We start from the raw sequence: 21,170 nt of genomic DNA on the forward strand, positions 1-21,170 counted from the left end.
AGTTGCTGTTGCACTCATTTTCTATAGCCTTTCAGTATTTTTTCAAGCTTCATGGTCTTCAGTTGCTTGGATCCAGAAGTCAGTGTTTGCTCCTGCTATTGTACCTCATAGCCTGCCCTGCCTCTACATCTATGGAGGTGCATTATGCAGGCTCCTAAACGTTTCTCTCCCATAGACTGTCTATGGAAATCCTTGTGCACAGAGCTACTTGTCCCTTCCCACAGCCTGGCTCGTGCTTTTTACATAGTTTATAGCTAGAGATGATGGTACGCCTCTAGTAATTCTCATCCCCTTATGTTCAAAAAATGCTATTTTTTTCCTGTCTGTGATATAGGCCAGATCACCCGTTTTCACACTTAGGTTTCTTATGCTCGTTTATTGACACTTGTGTCTTATTTCCTAATTATAAGATGACCTAGAAGGAAATTGTGATCTAGTTTTCAGCCCAATCACTGAAGAACTTCACATGACATTTCACCTCATTCTCATTTACCATTCTGCCAGTGCTAAAAGTCCTTAAAATAGAAATTAGATTTAAACTGGCTTTAATACATCTTTACACTGTCAAAGTGATATGAGGAGGCATTTATGTAACTGACAGTTGGATGCATAGAATTATTTTTTTAAGAACTGTTTCATTTAGTTACTCAGAAGTTTGCTGAAGTTAATTTTAAATGTTCTTTGCATCCAGGCATAATAAAAGCATTGTCCTCAACCACTGGTTGTGTTCAGACCATACCAGTACGCCGTAACACGCACATCTTACATTTCCTCACGCGTCTTTTCAGTTGTAGCAGAAACGGTTTGAGTTTATTTTTGGGTAGTTAAGAGACTACCAAGAAATGACCACCTGCCTTTCCAAACCAAGAGGTTTATTTTATTTTCTCCAGTTTCTTCCCTTGTGACATATGGTTGCAGCAGTAACCGGTTGTACCAGGATGGCCTGCACAGACCCTTAGAGACACGCACCGTTTTTCTTCCAGGACATCTGGCTAAGCTTTCACCCGCTTTCCATCAGTGCTGATGTTTTGTTGGTCTTCCTCTTTTTATCTTTACCATGCTTTCTTTACCACAGCTACTTAATGGCTTCTTCTGTCTTTTGTGATGTCTGTGAGTTGCTGTTGTCCTAAGGGGTGAGAATCAGGCTCTGCTTTTTCACTTTTCCTCTGAAATTGTGATAGGAAACTAGCACTAAACGTGTTGATGAAAGCCTAGCCGTGCTGGTCCGGCCCTTGGAGAGCGGTTTTAAAATCTCTTTGTTAGTGAAGACATTTTTAGCTAGCATCATGCAACTGCATATGTTAATATTCATCTCTTTCCATCAGTGCTTTTAGAAAGCATTAATTGATTCAGTCTCACTGTAAAACTAGTGAGAAGGCTTCTTCACAGATGGGGGAGTTTAAATTTGTAGGAGTGTAACCATGACTATCTGAGATGGTAGGTCAGTGGCAGTGGCAGGATCCCTTGTTAAACCAGCCAGACTTACAGGAGAGTTTTCTAAACTAAAAGAGGGGAGATTTAGGTTAGATGTTAGTTATTTACTCAGAGGGTGGTGAGGCCCTGGCACAGGCTGCCCAGAGTGGATGCCCCATCCCTGGTGGTGCCCAAGGCCAGGTTGGATGGGGCCCTGGGCAGCTGAGCTGCTGGGTGACAGCCAGCCCACAGCTGGGGGTTGGGACTGGATGGTCTTCCCTTCCAGCCCAAGTCATCCTATGATTCTGTGAGTCTGATGTGTTTTGTGGTGAATTTGAGAGAATTAGTCAGCTTAGCATGAAGCACAAGCATTGCTGCATTATAGCAGAATCGGGATTTTACACTGATTGAGATTTCTACAGCCAGGGGAGAAATACCACAACTTCTGAGTGTCTTTCTAGTCTAAATGACTGATATTCAAAGTGAACACAAATTATTTTACTTTGAAGAGAGAGAATCCAAAATTTGTGAAAGTAATTCTACATTGAAAATACCCAAATCAGGTACTCCTGAGTCAGCTTTGTTGCCAAGAAAATATTCTCTCTCTCACCTGTCTCTTGCTTCTAGGCTCTGCTTTTGACCTGAGAATCACAGAGCTGTAGAGGTTGGAAGGGACCTCTGGGGATCACCAAGTCCAACCCTCTGCTAAAGCAGATTCCCTGCAGCAGGTTGCAGCTACTGTTTCTACTTCTCTTACTGTAGAAGTCAGTCAGCTCGAAGGAACTAGCTTTCAGTTTGATGTTTTGAATACTTCCCTGGCCTCAGACAAATAGATGTAACAGGTTGAACACCCCCAAGAGCTAGAGACAAAACAATATCCAGTGGAGCCTACTTCTCCACCAGTCCTTTTCTGTCCAAACAGAGCACTTAACCTGTATAGTCACCTGAACAATGAGGCCCTGTATATTTAGCACAGAATCACAGAATTGCAGGGGTTGGAAGGGACCTCAAGAGGTCATCAAGTTCAACCCCCCTGCTAAAGCAGGTACTCTACAATAGGTCGCACAGGTAGGCGTCCAGTTGGGTCTTGAATATCTGCATAGAAGGAGACTCCACCACCTCTCTGGGCAGCCTGTTCCAGTGATCTGTTACCCTTAGCATGAAGTTCTTCCACGTGTTTGTATGGAACTTTCTACATTCAAATTTTAGGCCATTACTCCTTGTCCTGTCACTGTGCACCATTGAGAAGAGCCTGACCTCATTCATTTGCCTCCCACCTTCCTTTAGATATTTATAAACATTAATCAAATCCCCTTCAACTTCTTTCTTCAGGTCTAACAGACCCAGGTTACTCAGCCTTTCCTCATACAGGTGATGTTCCAGGCCCTTTATCATCTTTGTGTTCCTCTGCTGGACTTCTTCTAGGAGGTCTCTGTCTTTTTTGAACTGGAGAACTCAGAACACAGTATTCCAAATGTGGCCCCACCGAGGAAGAGTAGGGGGGAAGATCACCCCAGTTCTAATGCACCCCCGGATCCCACTGACCTTCTTGGCCTCAGGTGCACACTGCTGGATCATGGCCGATGTGTTGTTGACCAGGACCCCCAGGTCCTTCTCTGCAGAGCTCCTCTCCAACAGGTCATCTCTGAACCTGCAATGATGCATGTGGTTATTCCTCCCCAGGTGCAAGACTACACTTGCACCCTCTCTGGATAGTTTTAATATGAAGCAATTGATATTTCATACTCTTTTTTTCATTCTTTTTTTTTTGCAAGAAGGTTGTATTACTAAATGTTCAGTCCCTCCTACTTTAGAGGGAGCGGGGAAAAAAAAAAGCCCTCTTATTCTCTATGTACGATTCTTAGGAAATGGAAGTACAGAGTCGGTGTTTACATGTTGGCTGGATGTGTACTTTTATATATGGTATTAATTACGCAGTTGTTCCTGCAGTCACCTATGCGTGTGCATAAAATGACTCCTTTCTTCATGTGCTCTCCTTTGCTCTCCTTTGGTGTGACTTGGAGCAGTGGCTCTGTCAGTTACTCTCTTACTCCCTTGAGTGCTGTCTGGCAGGCAGTGCCCTCCTTGCTGATAGATGTGCATTCAGACTTCTGATGAAGCTTGTGGTGTTGGTCCCTTCAGTACTTTCCTGTTAGGAGGAGGATTTCCATTGTTATAATGTGGGAACAACACTGGAAGACCAGGTTTGTTGCCTCTGGTTATTGTTTCTATTCACTTTTCACATGTTTTATCTTAGTAAAGCACTTCAGCACAGAGAGAAGGAAGTCCCTGCTATTTAGATTACAACCAGAAGCAAGTGCAGGACGTGCCCAGCAACTGATGAGCACAGCTCTTCCTCCCACCAGCTGGGACAGCTGCTTTCTGTTTGGGTTCTTCTAGCTGAAACACAAATGTGTTCATGCTCTTGCTCTCTGTCTCATTTCATTTCTCTCCTTGAGGGAGCATTAGGACAAATCCTTGATAACTTATTTCCTGGTTAGAAGCCTCTACCTGCTTTCCTGGAGTGGTTCCCCGTGACTGGGAACCTTTGTAGTCAGCTCTTCCAGCTGTTTGCCTAAATGGTCTTCAGGGAGACTAAGAGCAGTGAACCTGGAATAACAACATTTGACTTCAGCTAGGTCCCAAGAGAATTTAGTTATTACTTAATGGATTGAATTGGTGACATATCTTATACTAGATAACTGCCAAAGGTTGCATGAAATTAACCTTTAACAAATGGCCAGTTATTGGTGTATACCCCTTACAGAAAGCTGGGCGCTGGGAGACATAAGTTCACAGTAATTAATACTGTTTTTCAACCTTTACGTGCCAGTAGAATTTGCAGTGCCTGGGTGAAAGATTTCTCAGGTTTAAGTCTTGATGGTGGTTTACTCCATTTAGTGATCATGTGTCGTCGTGTTCACTACACTGAGCATAAATCCTGTCTTGTAAACAGCAGGGAGACTAATGAGGTTTGCCCACATTCTGGTATCATTACATGGAGCTCCAGCAGAGAAAAAGGGAATTTGGTTAGAAAGCGGAAAAGAAAGACGAATTTTAAAGGAAATGTGGAAAAAAAATCTCAGAACCACGTATACATTTTTTGAGGAAGGCTTTTTATTGACGAGGCTTATAATGTACTTCGCTCATTTAAGGAAATCTGTGTAGTCAGGTTTTGTTTTTGCCTTAGTCCACATTTTTAGAACTTCATGTTTGGCGTAAGGTGAGGGTCATGTTTTTAATTTACATGCTCGGAGTTACTGGTCTGCTTCTATTTAAAAGTAAATAGAAGAGATCATTTTTCATGCAGGCCTCTGTTTCTATATGGAATAACTTGTCAATCATACATAAAAATGTTAAATGTTGGCAGTGTTTTGCTACACCGTGAAGTGGTTTATTTGCTTGGGACTGTAATCAGCTCTAATCAGCTCTTGCAAGAACACATCCAATTTTAGTCTTAGCACTACAGTGTACTTCAGGGTGTAAATTTGTCAGGTATCCAAGCACAGCAGGACACTTTGACAGCTTAAGCCCAGTTCTCCCCAATCAGCCTTATGCATAATAAAAAGTATAATGGCCTTTTCCAGTTTTCTATAAGTCAGTGGCCAACCAGCAGAAAAAGCCAGAAGAGAAATCAGAATGGAACTCTGAGGTCAGGGAATCTTGCTAAAGGGCTCTTCTCTCCAGAGGAGTATCTTCAAGTAAATAAATCAAGATTTTTCAAGCCCCTTTACTGAAAAGAATTTACAGCCTGAGAGATTTCATTGCACTACTGCATAAGAGAAGAGGTGCAGTGTTCCTTTGCATCTTCTTGAAGAGCAAAAAGGTTTATAAATCAGACTTCTGGGAATTGTTATCTCACAGCTTCTTCTAACAAACACAATTTGTTTTAAAGGCTTTCACCAAAGATGTCATAAGTGGTAATCCCTATGTTGTAAGTAGGTACTTAATGTGATTTAACTTAATGCTGATGATGCAAAGCTATTCTCCCCCAAAAGCCCATTAAGAACATCCAATTTTCTGGTAGACTAACACTCCTGCTTACTATCCTAGAGATAAGTGACTGTTTAACCAGGATAATAAGGAATAGCTTCAAACCAAGGCTGCAAACTGAGCACTGTGTGCTCTTTGTGAATGTTCAGACTTGAGCACACGCTTACTTTTATTTAGGAGTAATTGGAAGTTGTGTGTAAAGACACGCACATACAGGCACTTGGAGTCACCTTAAGAAGTGTACTGATGAAAACTGTTGTTTATGATGCCTCTTAGTAAGCACGGTCCAGGTAGAAAAGGGCCAGTGCAAATCATTTATGTAAACCAAATCAGAAAATGATAAATACTGAGTTTGATGTCACGTAGCCCTGTTGTGCAGGTAGCTCTGAGTTTATACAAATAGTGCTTCTCATACTGCCTGCTTGTTTGTTTGTTTGGCTTCGGTGGATTTTGTTTTTGTGCATAATGACATGAAAGGAAACATCACTGGCATCATTTAGCAAAGCCTTCTTAAGTGCAGTTTTTGGAGATACTCAAAATAAAAAGTAGAAGCGAAGGCAGACCTTCCAGGAGCTTATTGCTGCTCACTTGGGTCTAATATAGAGTTAGCACTTTGCAGGTCAGTGGCTCTGCTATTTGTCTCTGACCTAACAGATCTGGAGTTCTTCACATCAAAACCAAGTCTTGCTGAGCTGAGATCAAACGTGTTAAGGTAAGGATCTTGCCAGTGATTTATCGTGCCAGGGAGGGTGATCAGGCCATAAGGGGCCACTGCAAATGAAGTTGACATTCCAGCAATTTCTCACGTGTAAGGTAATTTTCTCAAATGGAGCTTTTAAGTCAGAATATATTTGCCTAGTGTATTTTTTTGTGTGTTGCCTACTGCGTCTTTAATTCTGGGAGGAGAATATATTTACACAGCATAGCTAATCTGTGAGTGTTCTTTGGTGATGAGCATTTAAAACAGCAAACAGTTGCCTATAAATAATCTGCTGCATTCTTTTAAATGGAAGAATATGTATCCTGCGTACAAATAGGAAGATTGCCCTGTTTTATGTTGTGCAAAAGGAGTGCATGAGACCAGCAAAGCGCAGCTGATGCAAAACACAGGGAACCTACAGACTAATATAACCTTGTTTGTACAAACCCCTCCTCATTCCCACAGTCTTAAATGAGCACTTGTGGAAGTTTCCAGGATCAAGTTCTTAATAGCCACAACTTCATTAAAGCCCACTGACAGCTCAATAATTGATTCTGTAAACAAAGACACCCTCCCCTTCTCTCCTGATTTAATGGACTTTTTAGAAATGTTTCATTATTTCATTTTCAAGTTGCAGTAAATGCCATCAAGGATCACAGCCCATAAAAACCACTGCCATCCTTGCCCAGGTCATTCAGTGATCGCTTTATCGTTGTTATCAGTGGAAATCTGGAGCATACTTAATTTTGGGGGCATCCCATCTTCAGAAAAGAATGTTTTTGAATGCAGTGCAGGACAAAACAGTAAATGTTCTTCTCCAGCAAAAAGTGAAAGGATGAGGGAAGCTTGCAGGCTGTTGCACAGGAATACATGAAATGTTACGTGAGCTGCAGGAAAAGTGTTGCTGCTTCTATACTTTGCCACTAACAGCACAGAAATTCTTCATTAACCTGAAAAAGTAGGAATTACGTTGAAGTCTCCTTGAAAAGTAGAAAATACTGTATAGTCTTCATGTGCTATAAGTAGAGGGCTTTTTTCCACGGGTTGAAGATGAATGAGGTGTTTGTGGTGGCTTTAGTTCAACGGAAAATACAATCTGAACTTTCTTCTTTTTAGATTAATTTTCTTGAACAACCAGATGCGAAGTAATCCCTTTAATGAGACTAAATTGAAATAATGGATGCTACATCAGCATGTGGCACAGTGAGAAGCCAAAATAGGAGAAGGTACCGTTGCTGTCTGGCAGGCTGGATTTTGTGCAGGACATACCTGTGGGGAAGGGAAAAAAGCAAAGTGAGCATGTTACTGCGTGTTGTAGGGACTTATTTAATCCCCTCAACTAATTACTCAAACTTCCTAATTCAAAATCATACAAACAGGAAAGTTGAGATAAGCAGGGATTTTTTTCAAACGGGTGCCCCCTACAGCTTAGAAAATAAACATGACAGGTTTCCCTGTCTGATGTGCTGCCATTTGCAAAAGAACAGACTCAACTCCCAGAAAGACAGAAGACTAATTAACACAGAGAGATAGGCAGGGCAAACATTTGGTGTGAGGGATTTGGGACCCGGGGTGGGGGAAGAAAAAATAATGTTACATTTCACTTTCACAGCAGCCTTTCTCTGGTTCCATTTGCTGCACAGGGAACCTGTGTTTCCCCAGGTTTCTCCTCCCACTCGAGCCCATTTCCTAATATACCATTCCCAAAACATATACTCGCTGTGAGTGGCTCAGGGAGGATCATGTATTTATCTTGAAGCAGGTAAACTACACGTCTGATTAGTGGGCCCATCAACGGAGAGAAAGGCACTGATGGGCTGACTGAGCACACCTGTGTGTGTGCATCCCTTGGGAACACCTCCCTTTCCTCCAGTGCCATAGGGTCTGGAGAGAGCCTGAGCTCCCACAGAGCCATCGTTAAATCCTCCAGCTTTCTGTCTGCCCTGCTGAAGCCTGATTCCATTTACACGTCACCAAGGGCTTGATGTAGTCACCTATTTTAAATACTTGGCTCCTGATCCAAACTCCACTGATGCCAAGGACCATGTGTGACTTCAGTAGGCTTGGCTCAGGCATTGCTACTTGGACGTTATCTCCAGAGAACCTGAACATCCAACTCTTCTCACCCAGTCAGGTACCCCCGTACAGAACTGAGGCTGAACAAACATAATTCTGCCAGATTTAGACATGCTGCTGCACGGACAGGGAAACCAGAGCAGCCTCATTCACTCTTTTTTTTTGTTCCTGTCTATTTCTGCTTTACTGATCCTCTTGCTGTCGTATGTTTGTAAGGTTTAAAATTCTCCAGCACGCTCCAGATTTTAGACTCTAGATATCTTAAGTGAAATTCCAGCTCGAGTTTATGAAGGAAACCTCCATTTATAACAGGCCATGTCTAGAGGCTATAGCATCATCCTCCTGCTCTGGGGTACGAGTGAGTTAGAGCAAACAAAACAATGCATGCAGCCTGAGAAAAGAGCTCTTCTTTCTCAATTTTTTTTTTTTAATTATTTATTTTTAGGAAAGCATTTTTAGGTCTGGTTGGGAGCAGTGAGAGCCAGGGCAAATGAGAATGTCAGCAAAGAAGCAGCCAAAGAAGAAAAGTAAGACATGTTCTGTTTTCATCCGGCCTTTGCAGGGTTGGCTGTGGGTGCCCGGCCTCCAGTGGAACAGCTCGGTCTCCACGTGCCATTGTGTCTCTGCATGCTGTTGCCGTAACTTTTCTATCAGCTGGGGCTCAATCCAGTTCCCCCTGCAACCAGTTGTAGTTTTCCTGTTGATTAATGGAGATAGGATTGAACCTCCAGTAGCTGATACTTACATCCACAGGAGATTGCTTGTGATAATTAAATTTAGTGCCAAGTTCACTTTTATTTATGTGTAGTTCACTGTGATAATGGTAATTCCTCCACATATGAACAGCATCTCGTTACAAGAACCAAAATTTGTGTCACTTCTGCAGGAGTAATACTGCTCTGTGGTAACTGTAATGAACAACATGATAACCATTTGTGGTTGTGTGCTCAAGCCAGATGGACAGCCTTGATTGATGGAGCAGCACTGTCTGAAAGTGGTGCAGTCATTGGCACTGCTGAGCAAAAGGCTCCTGTGCCGACTGCCCTGAGAAGCAGGATTCAGCACTGAGAACATGCGGGAGGCTGTGCCCACTGTTCAGATTGGTGAGCTGCCCAGCAAAAAGCATTGCACTCTTACTGTTCACCTGAACAGTCCCTCTCTGGAAAACAGCAGTGCTGCCGATCAGTTGCTGACCGGCCATCGGGGGATCTGCTGGGGCTGGCTTTTGCTTTCCTAACGCCTGTTTATAAAAGCAAGTTTTTGCTGATTCTGAAGCCAGCTGCTGGTTTCCAGTCGATCCCAAGAGTGCCTGACAAAATGCTCTGCTAGAAAGTAAGAGATTTGTTGTATTGAGACAGCCATAAAAGTGAAGGAAAACAAAGCCTGAGAAAACAAACAAGCTGCACCTCTGATTGGCAGTCCCTTCTATTTGGTTCTGTTACAGTCGTACTAATCGTTAGGACTCTGAAATGTTTCCAAAGGAGAGGAAATGAAATTGCTGTGATGGGAAAGGATATGAAATTTCCTGACCAGACTGAGGCACAGGTGCCCGATATCTGTGATGTTATGAACTATTTACCAAGGGAAATGATGCTGCTGGATTTTTTGCATGCTTCTGAAATGGTTGTGTCCCCCTCCCCATCACACACGCACACACAAAGCCATTCTGTATTTCTTAATGCCTCCAGCTACGAGAAGATGCTGAGGGCCGAACAGCTGTGATTTTCTTATAAAGTACTTTGGCATCTCATGCCCCCTCCCCCATCCTCGCAGATTTAACGTCAAAGGCTCTCCAAGGAGAAAGCCACATATGAAAAAAAGATCTTTGATGGAATGAGACTATAACCAGCTACTAAATCAATTGAGTTAGGATATTCCCATTCATTCCTCCATTCATCCAGAACCGTATCTCCTGTGGGAAGCCATTATTATTTGGATGTTAAAATCCTCTTCCTGTACTAAAAAACATTTCTGGAGCTGCAACAGTAAAAAACATTGTTTATTAAATCCATGGGAAAATAATTCCACCTCCAAAGAGCTGGAAGCCAGGCCACTGTCTGTCCGCTGCCCGAATCTCTTACTTATACAGCTGGGGAGCCTGAAGAGTGTCTGCTGACATCATCACGAAGCAATAGTGAATTAAGAATGCAGATCGTCCTTTCACTCACACATCATTTGAGAACGTTTTCAAGAAAGGAAATGAAAAGTTACATTGTTGCCACCTGTGTTGATTGCTCTTCTGACTTGATGTATCCCAAATTGCTTTTTTTCCTGCCTGTTTTTAGAGAAGATGATACAAAAAAGAGAGGCAGCGAATCCCCGGGGAACTGAAAAATTGGTCCCCCTTTCCAAATCCAGAACTAGCTGCAGGGTGACCATAAGAGGGAATTGATAGTGCCAAAAAAACAAATCTCGTTCAGCTGCTGTGCTGAATTTGAATTAATTTTACACTTCCACAGACAGCCAAATAATACTTGTTTTGTACTTGCTTAGTGGTAAATAGTGCTGAAAACATAAAATCCTGTCTATTTTCTGCCTGCTCTAAGCTTTGTTACCACTGCGTTGCAGAGCATATTGTTCAGCCTTGTGTTGTAGACATCAGTATCTCTCTGAATGCTTATCCCTTGTATTTTCATAATGATTTACCTGCACGGTTTGATAACAAACATTAAGTTGCTAACTATTAGTAAGCCAACCGGGACAGATGGTACTTATACACGATACTGTAATTGTTTATTTGCAAAGCCTAACGTGCTTTGCTTTATGCTGAAAACATTTAGTCTTGGCCTGATTTCAAAACTGATGAGCATACGACAGTGCTACTGAGCTCAATGCACCGTGCTTCTTAACAGCAGCACTTATCCAAAGTGTGGTGTATCATTTCCTTCCAACTACGTGTCAGCAGAGCCTCAAATTAATTTGGAATTCTACATGATTACTTTGAATGTTCTTTTCCTTTGTATTCAGCTTTGTACACTACAGTATCTCAGAGGCTGTGAACAGTCACATGCCGTGTGCGATGGCCCAGGATGCTTCCATCGTTAGTCATACGCATCTCTCAAGGAAATCTACAGTGGCTGCACATAATTAACCACGGGCAGAATGTGAAACTAGCAACTACATGGTGGGACTGTTATCTTTCAGAGTTCTAGATAGTAAAACGTCTCGGGAGAGTGTGTGTCTATACGGCTGATGTCAGTACCAGGAAGGAGGTGCATCTCATTTTGGAAAAGAACAGAAATTACCAAGAGACCTTCAGGATCTCGTGCGAAGGCCGACACTCCAAGCGCACAGAGCCCAGGGCATGCAGGGCCGGGTGTTTAACCAGACACAGTACTGCAGAGCACATACATGACACACCGTGGGCTTTCTCTTTTCCCTGCTGCAAACCACAAAAGGTAACACTAGGACTCAAACAAAAACAGATTACCTCAGTAACTCCTGGAAAACTGAAGTGGTTAATCAGTTACCTTTTATTTACATATATATGCTTAATGCTGAATTAAGTTGTAAAAACCAAAGGCTGATTTATAGCCCCAGTCAGCCTTAATTAACATTGATTCCAGGGGAATAGTAAATGTGAGTAGCCTTCGCAATTGAGGTTGAACAATGAACTCACTGGGTGTTGTCCAATTTGTAGCATGATTTACATGGAAGCAAGCCCTTCTTTTTTCTAGGGTTATCCCTTTTTCATCTGGTGTTTAGGATGGGTTATATATAATCCATAGATAGGAACATTTGCTGTCAAATATTCTACCTGATTTAGAGTTAGCCTTTACCACGGTCACTATAAATAAGGGAGAGAAAAAAAAAAAAAACAATTTGAGGCTTTGCAGGGATTCCTTGTTCTTGCAATGTGTCATCGCTTGTCCATTTCATGGCGTTTTTACGAAGTGGCCATAATGAAAGTCAGATTAAATGTACAGGATATATATGTTTAATCAACAGCCGTTGGTGTCAGTACTGCTGGAAGAGTTATAAAAGCCCCCGTGAATGCAAATTTATTGCAAAAGAATCCAAGTCTTAGTGGTAGGAATATCTATGGAATGGTACTACCTGACACAGAACACCTAAAACTTTCAGAAATGAATTATTTAAGTGTAAGGTTTTGCTTGTAAAGCCGCCAGCTGCTGGATTTCAAGACTTGAAACCATTCCAAAACACGGGACTAGGTACTTTATGTGTGCACTAGAGTAAATACTCTGATTTTACTGCCAATTTAAATGTGCTCAGTTTACAGTAATGAGCTTGTATAGGCAATACCTTGTTTATAGAAAGTGGAACAGGAAGAAACTAACATTAACCATTAACAGTAGCGATTTCTCTTGCCTTCAACTCTAACTTTATACCAAATAGATCATTCCCATGTCTTATCTGAAATATTTGCCATAATTATTCTTTTTCTAAATCTGTGAGATAGATGGAGCATTCAGTAAAATACACCTTGTAGTCCCAGTCAACGCGCACTGCAAAACTCTTCTGTAATTCCAAGGCACTGTTTCTTATTTTAAGAACACGATCATGTTCTGCGTACAGGCAAAACTGTTGATAGGTGCTCCTCTCAGCAGAACGTAGTTAACATTTTTAAAATCTCTTTAAGAAAGAACAGACCACTTCTGTAAGGGAAAAGTACTAAACTGCAGTTGTGTCCACTTAAGTTGTTTTGCTCAACCTGTTTTATTCTTTCAAGACAGAGACCACATGAGAAACTGAAGTGTTTATGTATGTTCTGTAACCTTAAGCAAACATTTTTGCATCTTTGGCCATCTGCTCCTGAAGCTGCAGCTCCTCTCCCTTCCCCTCCCTCCTCAGGGCACTCCCCCCACCTCACATGGAAAGTTAATGCCAGCGAGCATGGTGGGAAGCATGCCTAATAACAATCCTTCTTCCACGCAGGTCATAGATCCAAGTTTCTTTTTTTTGCTTACACAGCCTAAAAAGTGATTGTGATACACCAGAGGATTTTTGACTTCTGGTGTTAGTACCACAGATGGTACCAGCATCTCTTTGCTTACCTTATTTTGGCTGGGTTAGCTCCAAAATGTCTTAACAGAGTCTGCAAGCTCAGTTTGAAAAGCACTGTAATCACTGAGCAGGAAGGCAGTGCCTACAGTCTGAGGAGCTTACAGTTCAGGGACGTGAACAGGTTTGAGGGAAATACAGAGTATGAAGTTAGCAACAGATGGGAAACAGTGCAGCAGGTCCTGGGTTAAATAGCCTTTAAAAAAAGTGTGTGTTAGGGGGCGAGAGGGTGGACTAAAGAGAAGATGGACTGAAATGGATTGAAGGGCGTACAGCAAAATGGCTGAAGCGAGAAGCACAGATAAGGAAGCACAATGGAAACACATCCATTAAAGCAAAACCACATCGTTGTTGGTTTCATTGCACAGTTGTTCTATCTCCAAGGGCTTTTCGAGGCAGGCACAGGCTGCTTCTGCTGTGTCCTGAGTCAGCCAGACTCAGCCAGGGAGTCAGCTCTGAAGCAGCAGCAGTGTCAGTGCCGTTAGGGTGGCACTGAGCCTGAGCATTGCAACGAGCCCTGCTGAGAACACAACTACATGGCTTCCATTTGGCTTGGGGAATAGGATGAGCAAGTTCACGTCTGATAACTCTACAAATATATCTGTGCTCTCATGTGCAAATAGGAGTGTGCCGTTCTCACCGTCATCTTTTCATTTACAGACTCTTTATACCCTTTGATGTCGCAGCTTTTCATATTGACTGCATTTTTGTTAGTGGTAAAATTCCCACTGGTTTCAATGAGGGCAGGACTTCCCCTTCAGCATTTAAAGCTGTATTTCATGAATACAATAAAACAACATGGAAACCTGAAATACAAGGAACTCACTTGGTGCTTGGACTCTGAATACATTTTTTTCTTTGTCTTAGAAAGATTTCAAGGACAGAAAGAGTCTGAATACCAGGAAAACCTTTCTCCTGGTCATTTTCCTAGAGTGACTTATTTCATATTTGCTAATAAATAATTGCATCCTGTTCTTGAAAATAATTCAGTAGAAAACTTAATGTGCATATCTGAGCTACTAGTAAAAATCTACTTTAATTCATTACCTCTCCCAGGACAGCTGTTGTCAGCACCATTAAAATTCACATTTGGTTTGCCCATGACAATTAAAATGTCAGCACGGAGAGAATTGGACAATTTCTATTGTTCCAAGCAGATACACATTAATTCTGTGCTGCAAGGCGTCCCTGTAGCCATAATCAACTGACTGTGTATTGAAGAACTGTGATGTTTGAGATTATTCAGCCTTGACTGGATTGTATCAATGACCAAATGTTTACTTACTGAGATGGGTACTGAATGATTACTCCAAACCCTTGTCTTGGCTCCAGCAGTTTCAAGGCTTTTTCTCTAATACCAGCACTTATTTCTTTAGTTTATTTGTTACAGTGCTTGTATCAAATTTCAACATCAGCCAAAAGTTCTGTAGAGTGTAGTGTTGCTTCTGCAGTGACACTGCCACAGAACACAAAAAGATGGGGCTCGGGATGAGGCTGAGCTCTTGAAATCTGTAATTTTCACAGGCATAAAGAAACTTCAGTTTTTTTCTTATAGCAGAATCTGCACATCCTTTCCTGGGTTTTGCTGTTGTATACTTCACTGATTATACGGAGGTACTGATGATTATTCTTCCCTTTCCTAGATTTTTATCAATAATGAGTGGCAAAATTCTGAAAGCGGGAGAGTATTCCCAGTATACAATCCAGCAACAGGAGAGCAGATCTGTGAGATCCAGGAAGCAGACAAGGTAATGCATCCCATGAACTGGTACATGAACTGGTATATATGTATAAATACATCATGTATATATATAGATAGATACGTTCCTGTGTTTTTATATGTACGTATGTACAAATAAAGGAATGGATCCAGAATACCACTGTTGGACAGTTATTAATCCCAGTTCCAAAAGCCATTACGTGACTAAGAGATTGCTGCACAGCAAATTTCTTAACCGTAGTAATATTACTTACCCTTATTTATTTCTTCTTTCTTGATAGGTTGACACGGACAAGGCAGTGAGAGCAGCTCGCCTTGCTTTTTCTCTGGGTTCAGTTTGGAGGAGAATGGATGCATCGGAAAGAGGCCAACTTTTGGATAAACTGGCAGACTTGGTTGAAAGAGACAGGGCAGTTCTTGCTGTAAGTAGCACGTGAAAATCAACAATCAAATCACCTGTTCAGTCTGCATTCTGAAAGTAAATTAATTAGTAAATGTGCTAACATGAATAATATTCAAAAACTAGAATTAGCTTGATGTTTAAGACTACTGACTCAAGAGCTGATCCAAAGCTCATAAAAACCAGTAACAGTCTTTCAACTGAGAGCTTTAGATTAAACCTGAGAGAAATGAATGTGTGTGCATGGATACGCACACATACATACACCTAATACGTACACTTGTGGCTTTCCTAAAATAACAAACAGAAGAGTAAAGTGATTGTGCAGATATTAGTGAAATAGCAGGCAGAATTCTTACTGTCAGTGAACTGGTAAGAAATTCTGAGTATTGCACTGTTCAGCTCACATGTGAAGCCACGTAAACGGTGGCATTGTTAATGTTATTTTCCGCATGTCAAGTACTTTGAACTAAGCTGCTGAACATCTTAATTCCAGCTTTGTCAACATTTAAATCATCTTACCACCAGTGTATACTGTAAAATCGCCACAGGGAGAAGGAAGTGCACAGCAAATCAACTTTACTCTGCCTGTCATTTGATTTCTATTTCCAGAGCCAAGTTCCTTACTGAACTGCACCACAGGCAATGCCATTAATTGCTTGTAGGGATGTAAGTCAGTGCAGAATTAGGCCTCTATTCTTCTCTATAGAAATTCATTTGATGGTTGGTGTGTTACACATGGGCGTACTTTGCCCATTCTTAATGATTTCTTTTAGACAGCCATTGAATCAGTTAAGCCACGCCAGATCTTAGGACATTTTATTGGATTCTTTTTGCTAAATGATCTTAGGAAACCCTAAGAGGATAGCTTATAAGATACTTTTAAAAATAGGAATATTAACTTAAAAATAAGCACATTAGGCTGTTAATTTATGAGCTTCCCTAGAGGAGAGTTTGTTTATTGGATGGTAATAAATAAACTGGCTGTACATTATAGATATCTCAGACCTCAGCAGGAGTCCTGGCAGCCATACAGAGAAATTTTTATATTCACATCAATTATACAGAAGGATATGTCCATTCTTCTCTTTATGGATTCAGATCATTTATACAGGGTTACAAGGAGCCCCTTCTCAGCTGTTATCATTAACATAACAGAACCTAGTTTGACAGGCATTTTTATCTTTGCTCCTGATTAAAACAATTTAGCATTTCTATATCTGGACCAAACACAGTGGCTATTAGGTCCAAAATGCAGTCATGCACATGCATGTGGATACACACACACAAACACACAGGACAGAAAGATACAGACAGAGACACATGCTTAAAAATCATTGTAATCCCAGAATGCTCCAGAAGGAACCTCTTGTTTTGTACTTAAGGAAAAAGCCTTTTTGTTCACAATCACAAAAAAGGAAGTAAAAAAGGGAATCATGTAGTTGTTCTGAACTGCCTGGATTAAGATTATGCTAGAGTGACTGGTTGGTCTTCATTAAAATCTTTCTGTCATGACTGAAGAACTGTTGGACAGTGAATACTGAAGACAATAGTCTAAAAATGCTACTCTGTTTATATATCAACTTTTTCTTGTCCTCTAGACTATGGAATCACTGAACAGTGGCAAACCATTCCTGCAAGCCTTCTATGTAGATCTTCAAGGAGTCATAAAAACCCTGAGGTATTACGCTGGTTGGGCAGACAAAATCCATGGAATGACCATACCTGTAGGTAAGGGAGATTATGGTATTGTTGTACACCTAAACTTTCTGATGGCCAAATGCATTAACAGATCACAGCTTTATGAAAAGCAGAAAAGAACTTCTTTTTCCTGGCTAAGTTAACATTGGTTTTATCAGGGCTGAAGCAGATGTTTAAAAGTTAGAGAGGGCTGGAGTAGATCTCATGCTGTTGTTCTGCTCTACATGCACATGCAAAATAATGTTTTGTTTCTTTGGCATATATCAGTATGAGAAGGAGGTGGCTTAGTATCCTCTACATTGAAATACTGTCACACAAATGACATGAAAATATACTGACGTGAAAATATGCAGTCAGCTGCCTGTTTAAGAAACAACTTGCTTACCTATCTATCTAGCTGATATATTTCTTATTACTGCTGGTGCAAGTCATTTTACTTGAGACTAGCACTGGATCCAAATTCATTTATACTTTGAGAAGAGTTTGCAACGTTACTATAGAGAGCTGTACACTCATATTTTGTTATATATACTTCCTCACACCATGCAGTAGGATGACTTTTATGTTTTATGTATGAGTGTAATCTTCTTGACTGCTAAGAAATTTATTCTGGTTTTCTTTTTTTTTTTCTTTTTTGGTAAAAAGATAAGAAAAAATCCTCACTGTTACTTTTGCTCAACAAGTCTCTTCCTCCTGTTCCTCACTCCCAGCTGTTTAACAAATACAGGCTGAATTTTCTGATGCAAAGAAATTCATTTGCAGTCTGGTCTAGCTGTGCCAACTGCTGTGATTATGCAAAATGGCCCATGATAGCAAAGAACAATTTTATGCAGGTGCAGTCATTAAAATAAATAACTTATCTTTTGCCTACATAAAATACATCTAGGGAAAAGCAGTAAGGAAAACCAATATGCATTCTATGGATTCTTTTTGGCATCATGATGCACACTGTTCATTGCACATGCATGTTTATTGCACGTTACTGAAGGAGACGAGGAAAGCCCATTCACAAGCAAATGGGTTTCATTGTTGTCTTTGTACAGTAGACTCCTTTACACTACCCATTTATTTCCATAAAATTACATAATGTAACATGATATCTGCAGTTCAGTAGTTTGCCTCTGAACAGAAAACCACAAGATTGCAAAAACGAGGCAAACATTGTGCAATTTATTGCAACATTAATCATCATGGTGTTTCAGCTCATTCAGAACGACGGCATGTACTGACTTATGTTTATCATCATTAGTGTATTTTCACCAAAGAAGTGACAGTATTAATATTTCTAGTACCAATGCTCCTGTAAGGACTTATGAAGATTTCCACGGCCATTTGGGATGAGATTCATAAATCCTATTGTTGCTCCTTTTCATATTTAAACATGCAGAAGTGCAGAGCACACCATAAATTCATATACTCCACAAATTTCCTGTTTGCTAATCCCTTTCTCCCTGATCAGGGAATGCCTCCTTCTCACTTGTAAGCCCTGCAGGAGCGCAGATTCAGGTCTATCAGCAAAAGCCATTGCTGGCTGAAGGAGAAAAAATATTCTCTGCTTATTCTTGACCTCAAATAGTGAAACAGATGAAACCCCTGAATTTCTCAGTTTTGATAGGTGATATAAGGGAGAGAGGAGACCACATTTTCAGCAGACCTTCCTAAATGCAAACTTCAGTGCTGACGCAGTTATCAGTAATGAGCAACACAAATTATGATTTCTGATACAGTACTCAGATTTTCAAGATATCGGTTAATTCTTCCTCTTGATTTAACACTCCTCTGTATACCACTAGTTTCAGATAATAAATTTGCCATTCTAATAAAGCTAGTTTAGAGCAAGGCCAGTGTTAAACAATGGTGCTCTTTACGTTCACCTACTATCAGCTCACCATAGGAAACCGAAGAAGAAAATAACAACAACAACAACAACAACAACAACAAAAACCCAAATCCTAACTAAATCTTCTGTTTCTACTTAGTGAGTTAATAAATCTGAAACTTCCCAATCTTTCATCTGTTTCTCTTGAGGGTTTATTTTTCTCTAAAATTACAACAGGTAAGTGATAAATAAGTAGAAAACAGAAGTGTTTTTTACAGTCACATTCCTTTTGGTCCCAATACTGCTAAAAGCTTCAGACTCACCTTTGCTTGCTCCCATTTGTTACGGCTTGATGATTTAAATTAAAACAGAATGAGGCTAGACTAGAAGCTGTTAAACTAATAAACTGAATGCAAGTGAAAATATATCTTTAAATATAACATATAGTATGATATAGCTTAGAGAAGCAACTCTGCTCTTCTCACGTGTGTGCCGTGTGCTACTGTATGGAGCATGTGCCTATATTACAATTGCTATGCAAATAAAATATCTGTGATGGAGAATCCTGATAGAAATGTGAACAAACTTACCTGTGGTATGTATTGCTGCCCCCAAAGAGATCCCTAGATAAGTGGGGCTTAATTTCTAATTAAAAATTTTTGGGCCAGGTGCTAAGCAGCTGCAAATTGATCTGGCTCTATCAATATCAGTGAGGGCTGAAGAATGCCAATTCACATCAGCTGAGGATATTAAAATAATGAAAAATAAACCTTTTAGAATAAACGTTTGGATTGGATGTGGAATCAGACTGTCAGAACCCTCTCAAGCAGTGTCCTTGCCAGCTAGTAGAAGGCTAAGAGCAACAAGGATCAGCAATAGCACCATAGACTAAGTGTCAGTAGCACGAGCCGTATACACTAATTTTAAAACTCTAGAGAGTTTTACAAGTCTCCCATTTCATTTCTGAGCATAGGAAGCTTTCCATGCTCACTGTTCAGAAAAATGTGATTCACTTCATCCAACTTGAGTTCTTTTCCATGGTAACAGCTTATTTTACATGAACGGGCAACGCTGCTCTTAGATATACATCTTTGGCTTGTCCAGAAGCATCTGAATAACTTGAAGGCACGTATGTTCACAAAGATATTGTTAGAAAGAAGTCTCAATAATCTTGTCTTAATAATAAGTCTGTGGATGATGAACTTTGGAAGTAGGTGTCAGAAAGAGCAACTGTCTGCAGTCTGGTGGAAGAGAGCAGGATGAGCAGCTCTGCATGGGAGCTATTGCCTTCAGAAAAGAAAGTTCTGCCCACATTTGGTAGAAGTATGATTTATGTGACTTGGTAACCAGATTCAGTTTATCTGTAACTTTGTGCTGTGAAAGCACACAGACATGTGGCAATGATTATGGAGTGACAATTTGAAGTCAATACAGTGCTAACATAGCTGTGTTACTGTTGTCACCATCCACCTCTCACAGTTATACCACGTACGAGCTGGTATTTTTAGCTGACTCTTTTATGTATGTGCCTCTTGAGCACTCAGACGATTTTGCCTCTATTATTTTTTACTCCTACTTTACTTCTGTCTAGTTTGATGAGTCTTCTTATGGTATGTGAACCACTGCTAGCATCTGTAAAAGATAACTTAAAAAACCATATTGATGATGTCAATTTGTGAAACAACTATTTTCATTTCCACAAGAACGTTTTTTTAGAATCTGGAGATCAAAACGGTGCAGTGACATTTTGTTGACACAAAGGAAACTATTTTCTTTCTCCTTTACCTGATATGAAACTCCTTCCTCTACTCCCTCTGTTCTGTTCCTTGTTTAGGTTTCACACTATTGTTGCCTGTCTCATAATTGCTCTCTTTCTGGCCTTTAGCTGATGTAGCAGCCTCTCTAGCTCTGAAATCTACTGAGTAAATTCCGTAAAGTAGATGTACAAAAATTAGCAAACCTGAACATAAGCTATTTCTAATCAAATCCAAGTTGAAGTCTTTACATAAACCCAAGAAACTTTATGGATTAATCCATTTATTGTCATCACATGAAAGTGGAGAACAGTGCGGCAGGTTCCCAAAATGTACTCTCCATCGCAATGTTAGGTCTTCACCTGAAGAAATGACTTTTTTTTTACAAAAAGATTTTTTTTCTAGATGACCAAGCACTATTGGCCTAGATGCACATTCATCCTATCACAGAATTGTAGGGGTAGGAAGAGGGGCCTCTGGAGATCATCTAGTTGAACCCCCTGGCCCCATCCACTTGACTCCCACCCATCAGATATTCTAAGTATTGATAAGATCCTTTTCCAGTCTTCTCC

At 40.6% G+C, this 21,170-nt stretch overlaps 1 protein-coding gene and 1 long non-coding RNA gene across 6 annotated transcripts in view; one reads left to right on the forward strand and one right to left on the reverse strand.

Moving 5' to 3' along the window:
* ALDH1A2 (aldehyde dehydrogenase 1 family member A2) overlaps window positions 1-21,170 on the forward strand; it is a 55,440-nt gene that overhangs the window by 10,152 nt on the left and 24,118 nt on the right. For 3 of the 4 annotated variants that reach the window (NM_001397808.1, XM_046898910.1, NM_204995.3), the window contains exons 2-4: window positions 14,848-14,952; window positions 15,206-15,346; window positions 16,926-17,055. In NM_001397808.1, the coding sequence (NP_001384737.1) occupies window positions 15,272-15,346; window positions 16,926-17,055 (205 nt within the window). In that variant the 5' untranslated portion in view covers window positions 14,848-14,952; window positions 15,206-15,271. Of the gene's footprint in view, window positions 1-7,997; window positions 8,710-14,847; window positions 14,953-15,205; window positions 15,347-16,925; window positions 17,056-21,170 lie in introns of those variants that run through there. The other variant, XM_046898911.1, reaches the window with a different exon arrangement.
* The window catches only part of LOC107052129, a 110,555-nt gene continuing 96,630 nt past the window's right edge, over window positions 7,246-21,170 (reverse strand). For both annotated transcript variants that reach the window (XR_006931123.1, XR_005862809.1), the window contains 2 exons: window positions 15,179-15,344; window positions 7,246-7,375 (listed from right to left, as the gene is read on the reverse strand). This is a non-coding gene — a long non-coding RNA (uncharacterized LOC107052129). The remainder of the gene's footprint in view (window positions 7,376-15,178; window positions 15,345-21,170) is intronic.

Source organism: Gallus gallus, chromosome 10 (assembly GCF_016699485.2).
Source record: "Gallus gallus isolate bGalGal1 chromosome 10, bGalGal1.mat.broiler.GRCg7b, whole genome shotgun sequence".
NCBI classification, from domain to species: domain Eukaryota; kingdom Metazoa; phylum Chordata; class Aves; order Galliformes; family Phasianidae; genus Gallus; species Gallus gallus.